The following is a 15,834-nucleotide window of genomic DNA, read 5'->3' as shown; positions in this document are numbered from 1 at the left end:
CTAACAAGACTAGTGCAGAGTGCTGGTACCCTAAATGAGATTTGGACACCAGTAGTGCCAGCATCTCACCCAGAGGCTAACAAGACTAGTGCAGAGTGCTGGTATCCTAAATGGGATTTGGACACCAGTGTGCCAGCATCTCACCCAGAGGCTAACAAGACTAGTGCAGAGTGCTGGTATCCTAAATGGGATTTGGACACCAGTAGTGCCAGCATCTCACCCAGAGGCTAACAAGACTTGTGCAGAGTGCTGGTATCCTAAATGAGATTTGGACACCAGTAGTGCCAGCATCTCACCCAGAGGCTAACAAGACTAGTGCAGAGTGCTGGTACCCTAAATGAGATTTGGACACCAGTAGTGCCAGCATCTCACCCAGAGGCTAACAAGACTAGTGCAGAGTGCTGGTATCCTAAATGAGATTTGGACACCAGTAGTGCCAGCATCTCACCCAAGAGGTTAACAAGACTAGTGCAGTGTGCTGGTATCCTAAAATGGGATTTGGACACCAGTAGTGCCAGCATCTCACCCAGAGGCTGACAAGACTAGTGCAGAGTGCTGGTATCCTAAATGGGATTTGGACACCAGTAGTGCCAGCATCTCACCCAGAGGCTAACAAGACTAGTGCAGAGTGCTGGTATCCTAAATGAGATTTGGACAAAAGTAGTGCCAGCATCTCACCCAGAGGTTAACAAGACTAGTGCAGAGTGCTGGTATCCTAAATGAGATTTGGACACCAGTAGTGCCATCATCTCACCCAGAGGCTAACAAGACTAGTGCAGTGTGCTGGTATCCTAAAATGGGATTTGGACACCTGTAGTGCCAGCATCTCACCCAGAGGCTAACAAGACTAGTGCAGAGTGCTGGTATCCTAAATGGGATTTGGACACCAGTAGTGCCAGCATCTCACCCAGAGGCTAACAGACTAGTGCAGAGTGCTGGTTACCTAAATGAGATTTGGACACCAGTAGTGCCAGCATCTCACCCAGAGGTTAACAAGACTAGTGCAGAGTGCTGGTATCCTAAATGGGATTTGGACACCAGTAGTGCCAGCATCTCACCCAGAGGCTAACAAGACTAGTGCAGAGTGCTGGTACCCTAAATGAGATTTGGACACCAGTAGTGCCAGCATCTCACCCAGAGGCTAACAAGACTAGTGCAGAGTGCTGGTATCCTAAATGGGATTTGGACACCAGTAGTGCCAGCATCTCACCCAGAGGCTAACAAGACTAGTGCAGAATGCTGGTATCCTAAATGAGATTTGGACACCAGTAGTGCCAGCATCTCACCCAGAGGCTAACAAGACTAGTGCAGAGTGCTGGTACCCTAAATGAGATTTGGACACCAGTAGTGCCAGCATCTCACCCAGAGGCTAACAAGACTAGTGCAGAGTGCTGGTATCCTAAATGAGATTTGGACACCAGTAGTGCCAGCATCTCACCCAAGAGGTTAACAAGACTAGTGCAGTGTGCTGGTATCCTAAAATGGGATTTGGACACCAGTAGTGCCAGCATCTCACCCAGAGGCTGACAAGACTAGTGCAGAGTGCTGGTATCCTAAATGGGATTTGGACACCAGTAGTGCCAGCATCTCACCCAGAGGCTAACAAGACTAGTGCAGAGTGCTGGTATCCTAAATGAGATTTGGACACCAGTAGTGCCAGCATCTCACCCAGAGGCTAACAAGACTAGTGTAGAGTGCTGGTATCCTAAATGAGATTTGGACACCAGTAGTGCCAGCATCTCACCCAGAGGCTAACAAGACTAGTGCAGTGTGCTGGTATCCCAAAATTTGATTTGGACACCAGTAGTGCCAGCATCTCACGCAGAGGCTAACAAGACTAGTGCAGAGTGCTGGTACCCTAAATGAGATTTGGACACCAGTAGTGCCAGCATCTCACCCAGAGGCTAACAAGACTAGTGCAGAGTGCTGGTATCCTAAATGAGATTTGGACACCAGTAGTGCCAGCATCTCACCCAGAGGCTAACAAGACTAGTGCAGTGTGCTGGTATCCCAAAATGGGATTTGGACACCAGTAGTGCCAGCATCTCACCCAGAGGCTAACAAGACTAGTGCAGAGTGCTGGTATCCTAAATGTGATTTGGACACCAGTAGTTCCAGCATCTCACCCAGAGGCTAACAAGACTAGTGCAGAGTGCTGGTATCCTAAATGAGATTTGGACACCAGTAATGCCAGCATCTCACCCAGAGGCTAACAAGACTAGTGCAGAGTGCAGGTATCCTAAATGGGATTTGGACACCAGTAGTGCCAGCATCTCACCCAGAGGTTAACAAGACTAGTGCAGAGTGCTGGTACCCTAAATGAGATTTGGACAAAAGTAGTGCCAGCATCTCACCCAGAGGTTAACAAGACTAGTGCAGAGTGCTGGTATCCTAAATGAGATTTGGACACCAGTAGTGCCATCATCTCACCCAGAGGCTAACAAGACTAGTGCAGTGTGCTGGTATCCTAAAATGGGATTTGGACACCTGTAGTGCCAGCATCTCACCCAGAGGCTAACAAGACTAGTGCAGAGTGCTGGTATCCTAAATGGGATTTGGACACCAGTAGTGCCAGCATCTCACCCAGAGGCTAACAAGACTAGTGCAGAGTGCTGGTACCCTAAATGAGATTTGGACACCAGTAGTGCCAGCATCTCACCCAGAGGTTAACAAGACTAGTGCAGAGTGCTGGTATCCTAAATGGGATTTGGACACCAGTAGTGCCAGCATCTCACCCAGAGGCTAACAAGACTAGTGCAGAGTGCTGGTACCCTAAATGAGATTTGGACACCAGTAGTGCCAGCATCTCACCCAGAGGCTAACAAGACTAGTGCAGAGTGCTGGTATCCTAAATGGGATTTGGACACCAGTAGTGCCAGCATCTCACCCAGAGGCTAACAAGACTAGTGCAGAATGCTGGTATCCTAAATGAGATTTGGACACCAGTAGTGCCAGCATCTCACCCAGAGAAAATGCATGGTGTGTGTGTGTGTCCATGTTTGGCTAGCTGTTCATAATCATCATGGGTAAAATCACCATAATCACAGGACTGAGCTTTGTGAACCTGACAATAGCTAGGTTTCCATCCAATTGGTGACAGATTTTCACATGAATAGGCTACTGTAAAATCCGCATAAAGAAAATATGCACATTTTTCCACCAGTGGAAATTGACTTTTTTTTGTATAACAATCAGTGCATGGTGAAGTATTGCACACAACATGTACTTTTTCTCTTAAGTGTTCATGTACACTCTATAAATAAAAGGTTCCTGGGGTGTCTTTTAGGGGTTCTTCAAATTGAAAATGTGGGGGAACCCCTATAAGTTATTCGAAGAACCCTTTTTAATGGATCCTCTAAGAACCTTTTGAAGAACCTTTTGGGGTTCCTTTTTTAGCTATCCCCTCCCCTATTAGTATTGTTAATAATACACATAACAATAATACAATATTTTAGTTGTCAGTGTTTATTATGATTTCAGTGGCAAAGCAAAATAAACAAATCCAAATATGAGCTAAACTCCCAGCAGAGCCCCAAGTCCAATGGGTATATCCTCTGGCGTGTTGATGTTGATGTGTTGATGTTCTCTGTATCCATAGCTAGAATGATTTAGCAGTGCATGGTGATTGAACAGGTTTCCTGTTATATTCATCAGAGGTGTAGGGAGGGTGAAGTCTGTAAATCCAAACAAAACATGAACACGGCAGTATTCATACCTTGGTTTTTGTGGTAATTGTGAATGAAAAAACTGTTTTGATAATTGTTTTTATACACATACCTTGTCCATAATGTAGAGGCCTTTCGGATTTTAATTGAAAATATGAGGGAGGAGGATGGTACATGTGTTCTGCATAACATACCAATTCCAATTGACATACCTTCGCATGTCTCCTCGTCTGTATACCTGCAGACACAGACACAAAATTGAGCAGTTCAGTCATCTGCACTCAATGCAGCTAGCCTTCAACATATTCTTATTGCATACAGTACCTTTTCTTATCTCTTTGTTGATTGATATCCATTGAATTGTGTACATTTTCTGTTTTAGAAAGATTTGCAAAAATATTAAAAGATAGATGTTAAACTTCTTATGGCTGCAATCCCGTTAACGGGATGATATGACAACAGCCAATGAAAGTGCAGGGAGCCAAAATCAAACAACAGAAATCTCATAATTAAAATACCTGAAACATACATGTATTTTATACAATTTTAAAGGTAATCTTGTTGTTAATCCCACCAAAGTGTCCAATTTCAAATAGGCTTTTCAGCGAAAGCACCACAAACGATTATGTTAGGTCACCACAAAATCACAGACAAAACAGTCATTTTCCCAGCCAAAGACAGGAGTCACAAAAAGCAGAAATAGAGATAAAATTAATCACTAACCTTTGATTATCTTCATCAGATGACACTCATAGGACTTCATGTTACACAATACATCCATGTTTTGTTTGATAAAGTTCATATTTATAACAAAAAATCTGAGTTTACATTGGCGCGTTACATTCACTAGTTCCAAAAACATCAAGTGATTTTGTATAGCCACATCGTTTCAACAGAAATACTCATCATAAACGTAGATGATAATACAAGTTATACACATGTAATTATAGATGTACCTCTCTTAATGCAACCGCTGTGTCAGATTTCAAAAAAACTTTACGGAAAAAGCAAATCATTGTCACGCCCTGGCCTTAGTATTCTTTGTTTTTCTTTATTATTTTAGTTAGGTCAGGGTGTGACATGGGGAATGTTTATGTTTTGTTAGTTTTGGGTGTTTATATGGTAAAGGGGTTATGGGGTGTAGTATATGGGTTTGTGTTGAGTGTAGATGTCTAGCGTTGTCTATGTATGTTTAGTTGTCTAGGAGAGTCTATGGTTGCCTGAATGAGTTCCCAATTAGAGACAGCTGATTTCGGTTGTCTCTGATTGGGAGCCTTATTTAGGGTAGCCATAGGCTCTCATTGGTTGTGAGTAATTGTCTATGTAGAACGTTTGTAGCCTGTATGTATGTGCACAACGTTTGTAGCTTCACGGTCGTTTTGTTATTTTGTTAAAGTGTTTCGTGTTTATTGTTTGTCATCTTTTAAAATAAAAGAAGATGGCTTATTTTCCAACTGCTGCATTTTGGTCCGTCAATCCGCCACACGATCGTGACAGAATTACTCACCATAGGACCAAGCGGCATGGAAGGCGGCAACAGGACCTACCTACACAGGATTTCTGGAGTTGGGAGGACGAATTGGAAGGAGATGGACCTTGGGATCAACCTGGAGAATATCGCCTCCCTCGTGAAGAGCTGGAGGCAGCGAAAGCCGAGAGGAGGCGATATGAGGAGGCAGCAAGGAAGCAAGGCTGGAGACCCGTGAGTAATACCCAAAAATTTCTTGGGGAGGGGCTCATGGGGAATGGGGCGAGTCCAGATGGGAGAACTGCGTCAACTTCCCGTGCTTCCCGTGCTTCCTCTAAGAGGGAACCTGAGCCAGTCGGGCTGAGATTGGAGGGGAGCAATGGGAGTGATGCAGAGACGGTTAAGGATTTATTGGGGAGGTTGGAAGAGAGTAAAATGAGGGAGCTGCTGTGTTGGTGCGTGAGGCATAAGATCCACCCGACAGAGCGTGTGCGGGATGTGAGGTTACCTGAGTCAGCTCTACATGCTCGTCCTGATGTGCGTGCTAACCGTCTGGAAAGGACAATCCCACGAACCAGGCCTCCTGTACGCCTCCCTAGTCCTGCACCTCCTATATTAGCCCTATGTACTAACTCTCCTGTGACGGTCCCCAGCCCAGTACAACCAGTGCCTCCTCCACGCACTAGCCTTATGGTGCGTGTCTCCAGCCCTTTACCACCAGTGCCTAAATTACGCACCAAGCCTCCTGTGTATACCCAGAGTCCTGTGCGTCCTGTTGCTGCTCCCCGCATTAGCCCTGAGATGCGTGTTCCCAGTCCGGTACCACCAGTTCCGGCCCCACGCACTAGGCCTAATGTGCGTCCCCAGGGTCCAGTATGCCCTGTTCCTGCTCCCCGCACTAGCCCTGAGATGCGTGTCCCCAGCCCGGTACCACCAGTTCCGGCACCACGCACTAGGCCTAATGTGCGCTCCCAGGGTCCAGTATGCCCTGTTCCTTCTCCCCGCACTAGCCCTGAGATGCGTGTCCCCAGCCCGGTGCCACCAGTCCCGGCACCACGCACCAGGCCTACAGTGCGCCTCAGCCGGCAGGAGTCTGCCGTCTGCACAGCGATGACTGAACTGCTCGTCTCCCCAGCGCCATCTGAGCCATCCGTCTCCCCAGCGCCATCTGAGCCATCCGTCTCCCCAGCGCCATCTGAGCCATCCGTCTGCAATGAGCCTGCAAAGCCGCCCGTCTGCCATGAGCCTGCAAAGCCGCCCGTCTGCCATGAGCCCACTGAGCCGTCCGCCAGACAGGAGCCGCTAGAGCCGCCAGCCAGACAGGAGCCGCTAGAGCCGTCCGTCAGACAGGATCTGCCAGAGCCGCCAACCAGACAGGATCTGCCAGAGCCGCCAACCAGACAGGATCTGCCAGAGCCGCCAACCAGACAGGAGCAGCCAGATCAGTCAGCCAGCCATGAGCAGCCAGATCCGTCAGCTAGCCATGAGCAGCCAGATCCGTCAGCTAGCCATGAGCAGCCAGATCCGTCAGCTAGCCATGAGCAGCCAGATCCGTCAGCTAGCCATGAGCAGCCAGATCCGTCAGCTAGCCATGAGCAGCCAGATCCGTCAGCTAGCCATGAGCAGCCAGATCCGTCATCTAGCCATGAGCAGCCAGATCCGTCAGCTAGCCATGAGCAGCCAGATCCGTCAGCCAGCCATGAGCAGCCAGATCCGTCAGCCAGCCATGAGCAGCCGGATCCGTCAGCCAGCCATGAGCAGCCAGATCAGTCAGCCAGCCATGAGCAGCCAGATCCGTTAGCCAGCCATGAGCAGCCAGATCCGTTAGCCAGCCATGAGCAGCCAGATCCGTTAGCCAGCCATGAGCAGCCAGATCTGTCAGCCAGCCATGGGCCGTCCCTCAGTCCGGAGCTGCAGTCCCTCAGTCCGGAGCTGCAGTCCCTCAGTCCGGAGCTGCCATTCCTCAGTCCGGAGCTGCCATTCCTCAGTCCGGAGCTGCCATTCCTCAGTCCGGAGCTGCCATTCCTCAGTCCGGAGCTGCCCCTTACCCTGGTGCTGCCCCTTACCCTGGTGCTGCCCCTTACCCTGGTGCTGCCCCTTACCCTGGTACTGCCCCTTACCCTGGTACTGCCCCTTACCCTGGTACTGCCCCTGACCCTGGTACTGCCCCTTACCCTGGTACTGGCCCTTAGTCCGGAGCTGTCCCTTAATGCAATGGGATTAATGTGGAGAGGGGTCATTTTGAAGAGGCTAAGGAGGTGGTTAGGGACTGTGGTGAAGTGGGGACCAGAGCCGGAGCCGCCACCGTGGAGGGAAGCCCACCCAGACCCTCCCCTAGACTGTGTAGGGTGCGCCCGGAGTTCGCGCCTCAAGGGGGGGGTTATGTCACGCCCTGGCCTTAGTATTCTTTGTTTTTCTTTATTATTTTAGTTAGGTCAGGGTGTGACATGGGGAATGTTTATGTTTTGTTAGTTTTGGGTGTTTATATGGTAAAGGGGTTATGGGGTGTAGTATATGGGTTTGTGTTGAGTGTAGATGTCTAGCGTTGTCTATGTATGTTTAGTTGTCTAGGAGAGTCTATGGTTGCCTGAATGAGTTCCCAATTAGAGACAGCTGATTTCGGTTGTCTCTGATTGGGAGCCTTATTTAGGGTAGCCATAGGCTCTCATTGGTTGTGAGTAATTGTCTATGTAGAACGTTTGTAGCCTGTATGTATGTGCACAACGTTTGTAGCTTCACGGTCGTTTTGTTATTTTGTTAAAGTGTTTCGTGTTTATTGTTTGTCATCTTTTAAAATAAAAGAAGATGGCTTATTTTCCAACTGCTGCATTTTGGTCCGTCAATCCGCCACACGATCGTGACAATCATGCAATAATCTGAAACGGAGCTCAGAACAATAGCCAAATTAGCCGCCATGTTGGGGTCAACAGAAACCAGAAAATACATGATAAATGTTTCCTTACCTTTGATGAACTTCATCAGAATGCAGTCTTAAGAATCCCAGGACCACAGTAAATGCTTGATTTGTTCGATAATGTCCGTTATTTATGTCCAATTAGCTACTTTGGTTAGCGCTTTTCGTAAACAATTCCAAAGTCACAAAGCGCGTCCACTATAACGTGACGAAATGTCCAAAAGTTCCGTAACAGTCAGTAGAAACATGTCAAACGATGTACTGAATCAATCTTTAGAATGTTGCTAATAACATACATCTTGAATAACGTTCCAACCGGAGAATTAGGTTGACTTCAGAGCGGTGGAACGGAGGTTCTCCTCATGTGAACGCGCATGTGAGAGCGCATGTGAAAGCATGGTCAGCTCGTGGCAGACCTGACTAATTCCTGTCTCCTTCGGCCCCCCTTCCCATTAGAGTCATCAGACAAAGTTCTATTGACTGTTGACATCTAGTGGAAGCCGTAGGAAGTGAAAACTCATCAATATCTCGCTGTAATTTCAATGAGAGCTTGGTTGAAAATCTGCCACCTCAGAAAAAATTCAAACAGGAAGTGTAACTTCTCAGGTTTTTGCCTGCCATATGTTATATTATGTTATACTCACATACATAATTCAAACAGTTTTAGAAACTTCAGAGTGTTTTCTATCCAATACAAAAGAATATGCATATATTAGCAACTGGGACTGAGGAGCAGGCAGTTTACTATGGGCACCTCTGTGCACCTTTCATCCAAGCTGCTCAATACTGCCCCTGCAGCCATAAGAAGTTAATATTTATATCCAAAAACCTCAGTTTACATTGGCGCCATGTTCAGAAATGCCTCCAAAATATCCGGAGAAATTGCAGAGAGCCACGTCAAATAACATACATACTCATCATAAACTTTGATGAAAGATACATGTTTTACATAGAATTAAAGATACACTTGTTCTTAATGCAACCTCTGTGTCAGATTTCAAAAAAGCTTTACGGCAAAAGCACAATATTCAATAATCTGAGAACAGCGTTCAGCCACAAAAGCAAGCCATACAGTTACCCGCCAAATTGTGCAGTCAACAAAACTCATAAAAAGCATAAATCTTCACTTACCTTTGCTGATCTTCATCGGAATGCACTCCCAAGACTCCCACAAGAAATGTTAGTTTTGTTCGGTAATGTCCATCATTTATGTCCAAATAGCCATTTTTGTTAGCGTGTTTGGTAAACAAATCCAACGTCAGGAAGCGCATTCACTAAAAGCAGACGAAATATCCAGAAGTTCCGTAACAGTCAGTAGAAACATGTCAAACGATGTATTGAATCAATCTTTAGAATGTTTTTAACATAAATCTTGAATAACGTTCCAACCGGAGAATTACATTGACTTCAGATGTGCGATGGAACATAGCTCCTTCTCATGTGAACGCGCATGGTCAGAGCATGGTCAGGTCATGATAGACCTGACTAATTCCTGTCTCCTTCGGCCCCACTTCACAGTAGAGGCATCAGACAAGGTTCTATTGACTGTTGACATCTAGTGGAAGCCGTAGGAAGTGGAAACTCATTCATATCTCACTGTGAATTCAATAGGGTCTTGGTTGAAAATCAACTAGCCTCAGAATTCCCACTTCCTGTTTGTATTTTTTCTCAGGTTTTTGTCTGCCATATGAGTTCTGTTATACTCACAGACATCATTCAAACAGTTTTAGAAACTTCAGAGTGTTTTCTATCCAATATGAGTAATAAAATGAATATATTAGCAACTAGGACTGAGGAGCAGGCAGTTTACTATGGGCACCTCTGGGCACCTTTCATCCAAGCTACTCAATACTTCCCTTGCAGCCATAAGAAGTTATCATCACAAAACAATATCAATTTAGATTATATAAGAAATAAACCTTACCTTAAATTGAGGAGATCTTTACATTTTTCAGTTAAGTGCCTGCACCTGCTGTCCTTTCAAATAAAAATCCAAATGTTTCAGTTGGGCAGTTAGGTTCCTGCAAGAACACCCACCAACTAAGGAGGTTCTTTGATGAACCCCACCTCCTATGGGGTTATTGGGAGAACCTTTTGGGGGCAATTTTCAGTGCCAAGAACCCTAAGGTTCTTCGAAGAACTCTGAGGATCTTAGAATAACCCTTGTTGAACCCCTAATTTTCTGAGTGTACTGAATAAAAATCCATAGCACTTTCAACTCTACCGATAGTTTTGTCACAAACTGTTGCGTTAAATAGTAAATGTGCTACTCTGGTCTTGGCACATGTGCTCTAGCCAGCAGCTCACAGATACAGCGCGGGTAGGCTGTGTGGGTAGGCTGTGTGGGTAGGCTGTGCGGGTAGGCTGTGCGGGTAGGCTGTGCGGGTAGGCTGTGCGGGTAGGCTGTGCGGGTATCAGTGGAGGCTGCTGAGGGGAGGACGGCTCATAATAATGTCTGGAATGGAGCGAATTGAATGGCATCAAACACATGGAAACCATGTGTTTGATGCATTTGATACCATTCCACTCATTCCGCTCCAACCATTACCCCGAGCCTGTCCTCCCCAATCAGTGGTTCCCAAACGTTTTGTTGTTGTTGTTGTTGTAGGAGTACGAACTCAGTCTGATTTTCAACTTACTCTTGAAAGTTGTAATAGTAGAATGCACAATGTGCAGTTTTCCTCTTGTCTTGTCAGTTATTGCATACCGTAAAGAACTATTTATAACTTGTCAGAAATGTCCAGATCAACTAGCCCATGTCAGCTAACTTTTTCCCCCATAGATTTTGTTGTAATGTTTGAGTCACTAAAAATATCACATGAATAAACATTAGATATGGCAAAATGTATAGAATTGCAGGGAATAAGCTTTAAACCTGCAACATTTTCTCTCCACCAACAAGAGGGGTGTGAACAGTTTGTGTCATGAACTATGCTTGTCCCCATAGAAATAGACGTGGGAGGCACTGGATGTTCCCCAATGAAAAAGTTTAGAAACCCTTGGTCTACATGATGACATTGTTATGGATAAAAGCGAGAATATTTTGTATTTGTTAAATGGCTGTCAAGCATCAATCATCATGTCACTAGAATAAGACCCTCGATATTTATGGAAAAGGAGCATCAATATCACAGTATACCTACCACCCTCTGATATTCATCAAACGTATTTCATCTTTAGCCTAATAAACTGCATGGTTTCCCAAGTCGCAGTGGGATGAGGACCACACACCATAACATTGCGTTACTCCAAGTTTACTATGAAACTATGGATATTACATACATTTTTGCACATAAAGGTGTTTCCACAGGCATTTCTGGCATCATTAATTTGACCAACACAGAAAGATCCCACCATGTCGAACAAACAAACTATCTGTTGCCATTTATAAAATTGTAGCGAAACTTCCTGTTTCCATTCCAGATTTTTTATGCGATATGACTTTGCTTGGATAAAAACTGTGGATGGAAATGCGGTTATTGACATGTTTTTATTATGTGTTTGATTTTTGTGATGCTCCAGATTGTCCATGCCAACGGGGAAGTGGCCAAGCCCAGAGTTCCCATCAAAAAGAGTCAAAAGCCTGGGAGTCAGAAGACTGGGAAGAAAGGGAGTGCAAAAAATGGAAAAGAAGGGGCCAAGAAAAATCAGGACACCACAAGGAATAAGGAACTCAGAAAATGTACCACAGACAATGACACTTATGGTATGTCTCCTTGGTCATATTAACATAGAAAGTAACAACATGACAATGCATGACAAAACATAAGTGTCCTATACAATTTTGATGAATGTCCATACTTGTCAGATGTTCATTTCTGTAGCCTCCTTCTCGGGTCACCACCCAGCAGGGCCCATCCCAGTGATGGCAGGACCCTATCTGGATGTGGTCCGGAGGTCAGCTCCTGTTTGTGAGTCTGTACTAACATCAGCCCAGGAGAATTCTACCCTAGCCCTGGCGGCCATGGAGCTGAGGACCGGGCCTGGAGGCCCTGGAGCTCCTCCCAGGAACCAGGGCTGGAGCAACCCAGCCGAGAACGCTCCAGATTGGGGAACCTCCTACCACATCTGCCGCAGGCCCCTCACAGAGTACCCCGTTTATACCCATGACTACACCCTGCCCCGGGCCAAGGCCTGGGACAAGCACCAGGGGCTGGCCCAAGATGGGAGCCTGAAACGGGACCCCTCGCCCCAGGGTGTCCCCCTCTCTGTTACTGATGTGAAACTATGCGACCGCAATGTGAGTTAATGGCAAAAAAACAACAACACTGTTAAAGTAGATTATATAGTAGATCTGTTATAGTAGATTATAGTAGATCATATAGTAGATCTGTTATAGTAGATTACAGTAGATTATATAGCAGATCTGCTATAGGAGATTATAGTAGATTATATAGCATATCTGTTATAGTAGATTATAGTAGATTATATAGTAGATCTGTTATAGTAGATCTGTTATAGTAGATTATATAGTAGATATGTTATAGTAGATTATGTAGTAGATCTGTTAAAATGATTATATAGTAGATATGCTATAGTAGATTATAGTAGATTATATAGTAGATCTGTTATAGTAGATTGGGAATTTTGTGGACATGTTTATTCCAATCCATACCCTACCAAACAATCAAAATGTTCCATTGAAATAGATGATTGTTTTATTTTAACACATAGTAAGTGACCGCTAAAAATATTACGGTTTGGGTAAACAAACATTAGGAAAGAGGATGTGCTCACATGCACTCATTTAGATATTTCTATACATGCAGTATATCCAATCAGTGATATTCAGTGAGCACATCAAATCAAATCTATTTATATAGCCCTTCTTACATCAACTGATATATCAAAGTGCTGTACAGAAACCCAGCCTAAAACCCCAAACAGCAAGCAATGCAGGTGTAGAAGCAAGGTGGCTAGGAAAAACTCCCTAGAAAGGCCAAAACCTAGGAAGAAACCTAGAGAGGAACCAGGCTATGAGGGGTGGCCAGTCCTATTCTGGTTGTGCCGGGTGGAGATTATGACAGAACATGGCCAAGATGTTCAAATGTTCATAAATGACCAGCATGGTCAAATAATAATAATCACAGTAGTTGTCGAGGGTGCAACAGGTCAGCACCTCAGGAGTAAATGTAAGTTGGCTTTTCATAGCCGATCATTGAGAGTATCTCTACCGCTCCTGGTGTCTCTAGAGAGTTGAAAACAGCAGGTCTGGGACAGGTAGCACGTCCGGTGAACAGGTCAGGGTTCCATAGCCGCAGGCAGAACAGTTGAAACTGGAGCAGCAGCACGGCCAGGTGGACTGGGGACAGCAAGGAGTCATCATGCCAGGTAGTCCTAAGGCATGGTCCCAGGGCTCAGGTCCTCCGAGAGAGAGAAAGAAAGAGAGAAAAAGAGAATTAGAGAGAGCATACTTAAATTCACACAGGACACCAGATAAGACAGTAGAAATACTCCAGATATAACAGACTGACCCCAGCCCCTTCGACACATAAACTACTGCAGCATAAATACTGGAGGCTGAGACAGGAGGGGTCAGGAGACACTGTGGCCCCATCCAATGATACCCCTGGACAGGGCCAAACAGGCAGGATATAACCCCACCCACTTTGCCAAAGCACAGCCCCCACACCACTAGAGGGATATCTTCAACCACTAACATACCATCCTGAGACAAGGCCGAGTTTAGCCCACAAAGAGCTTTGCCACGGCACAACCCACGGGGGGGCGCCAACCCAGACAGGAAGATCACGTCAGTGACTCAACCCACTCAAGTGACGCACCCCTCCTAGGGACGGCATGGAAGAGCACCAGTAAGCCAGTGACTTAGCCCCTGTAATAGGGTTAGAGGCAGAGAATCCCAGTGGAGAGAGGGGAACCGGCCAGGCAGAGACAGCAAGGGCAGTTCGTTGCTCCAGTGCCTTTCCGTTCACCTTCACACTCCTGGGCCAGACTACACTCAATCATATGACCTACTGAAGAGATGAGTCTTCAATAAAGACTTAAAGGTTGAGGCCGAGTCTGTGTCTCTCACATGGGTAGGCAGACCATTCCATAAAAATGGAGCTCTATAGGAGAAAGCCCTGCCTCCAGCTGTTTGCTTGGAAATTCTAGGGACAATTAGGAGGCCTGTGTCTTGTCACAGCAGCGTACGTGTAGGTATGTACGGCAGGACCAAATCGGAAAGATAGGTAGGAGCAAGCCCATGTAATGCTTTGTAGGTTAGCAGTAAAACCTTGAAATCAGCCCTTGCCTTAACAGGAAGCCAGCGTAGGGAGGCTAGCACTGGCGTAATATGATCACATTTTTTGGTTCTAGTCGGGATTCTAGCAGCCGTAAACCACAGCCTTAAACCACAAACCACTCACATGCTCTGAGTGGTTTGTGTGAGACAAAGCTATTGTTTGGGGTTTACGTGACATTGGGGCAGATTATTTCAGATTACTCCAGTGTTGTGATTGTATAGGCTCCTATAGATTTATCTTCTCCTTTGACTCCTGTAGAGGGATCAACATCTATGGGTTACAGGCCATTGAAGGCAAAACTAGGCAAAAGGAGTGGCTAGTATTTGGACAAATGTTTATCTTCAGGAATCCATAATATGACTATTACAGATTTTTCTTTCTAATAAACAGGGTTATAATATAGAAAATAGTGGCATGTCTAAAAATATAGGATTATATCTGTCAACAGCATTAGTTGAAAAAATAAGCATTCCTAATTTATCAGTAGGAGTATTTAGGGAGTTCAATATAAATGTGTGTATGTACTGTTGGTACATTTCAATCTTATGCTGCCCTCTAGTGACTTCATGTAGGATTAGTTTATGAAAATCATTTCATATAACATTTAAGAACAATACCAAGCCTCCTCATGTGAAAAACTGCTGAGTATTACCAAGGGTCAGCCTGGAAGGTCTGAAGAAATAGATTAGAAACTGTAATCCTGGATTGAGACAAACATGACTGATTGCAAGCAGTGTGGGATTAGGAAATGTTTTTGTCCATAGTCTTTTCTCTTATTTGCCATTGATCGATTGTAGTTCTGCATTCTAAAAATGTAGTTTAATCCCCTCACTATAACATCAGAGGACTGATTATACATATATAGGAGGACCCCGACGTGCCTATACAACCTCTGCATGAACTCATTATCTTATTTGTTTCTGATGTGAATTTGACCATTATTTGTGAGGAGAATGTTTGTTTACTTCTCTTTAATTACTTTGTATTAGACAACAGAAACCTCCCCAAGCTGAGGCCTATGAGTGATGATGAAAATGATTAACAGTTTGGAACATTCAACTGCAAAGAAGAAGTCATGTAGAACAGCTTGCTGTAACCTAATAACCCACATACTAGCTTGTTAAAAAGTTATAAACCACAGTATGAATTAAAAAGGTCATTGATTCTGACTGATTACATATTTTTTTTATGTGCAAAATGTATCCTATAATAGCCATTTATATAGCCTAATGTAAGATAATCACAGCATGTTTGGTTTAATGTGGCAGTAAATTACATTTAATGTGTCAAACGTGTTATCAAGTAGATCAAAAGTAGCTCGTTTTAGTAACATGTCCATACTGAGTACAGATGATCAAGCGGAAACTGTTTCGACATCACAGAGTTGCCGTCTTCCTCTCTTCCTGTGTCTGCCGTTCATAGCCTCAACACTTTCTCAACCAATCACCAGAGATTTTGACATTTGAGCAAAGAAAAGTTCAACCTTGACAAGATAATTTATGATAATTCTATTTCCTGCTTTTTTCTTACTGGAATGTGTTG

General features: G+C 44.9%; 1 protein-coding gene across 2 annotated transcripts in view; it reads left to right on the top strand.

Annotated features, from left to right (window-relative positions):
- LOC129822328 (uncharacterized) overlaps positions 1–15,834 on the top strand; it is a 53,208-nt gene that overhangs the window by 26,888 nt on the left and 10,486 nt on the right. Inside the window, exons 8-9 of one of the 2 annotated variants that reach the window (XM_055880530.1) lie at positions 11,570–11,753; positions 11,899–12,287. In XM_055880530.1, the coding sequence (XP_055736505.1) occupies positions 11,570–11,753; positions 11,899–12,287 (573 nt within the window). Of the gene's footprint in view, positions 1–11,569; positions 11,754–11,871; positions 12,288–15,834 lie in introns of both variants that reach the window. The other variant, XM_055880529.1, reaches the window with a different exon arrangement.

This window comes from Salvelinus fontinalis, chromosome 24, assembly GCF_029448725.1.
Source record: "Salvelinus fontinalis isolate EN_2023a chromosome 24, ASM2944872v1, whole genome shotgun sequence".
Taxonomy (NCBI): Eukaryota; Metazoa; Chordata; class Actinopteri; order Salmoniformes; family Salmonidae; genus Salvelinus; species Salvelinus fontinalis.
Note: the sequence above shows the minus strand (reverse complement) of the source record. Positions and strands in the feature narration are given on the sequence as shown.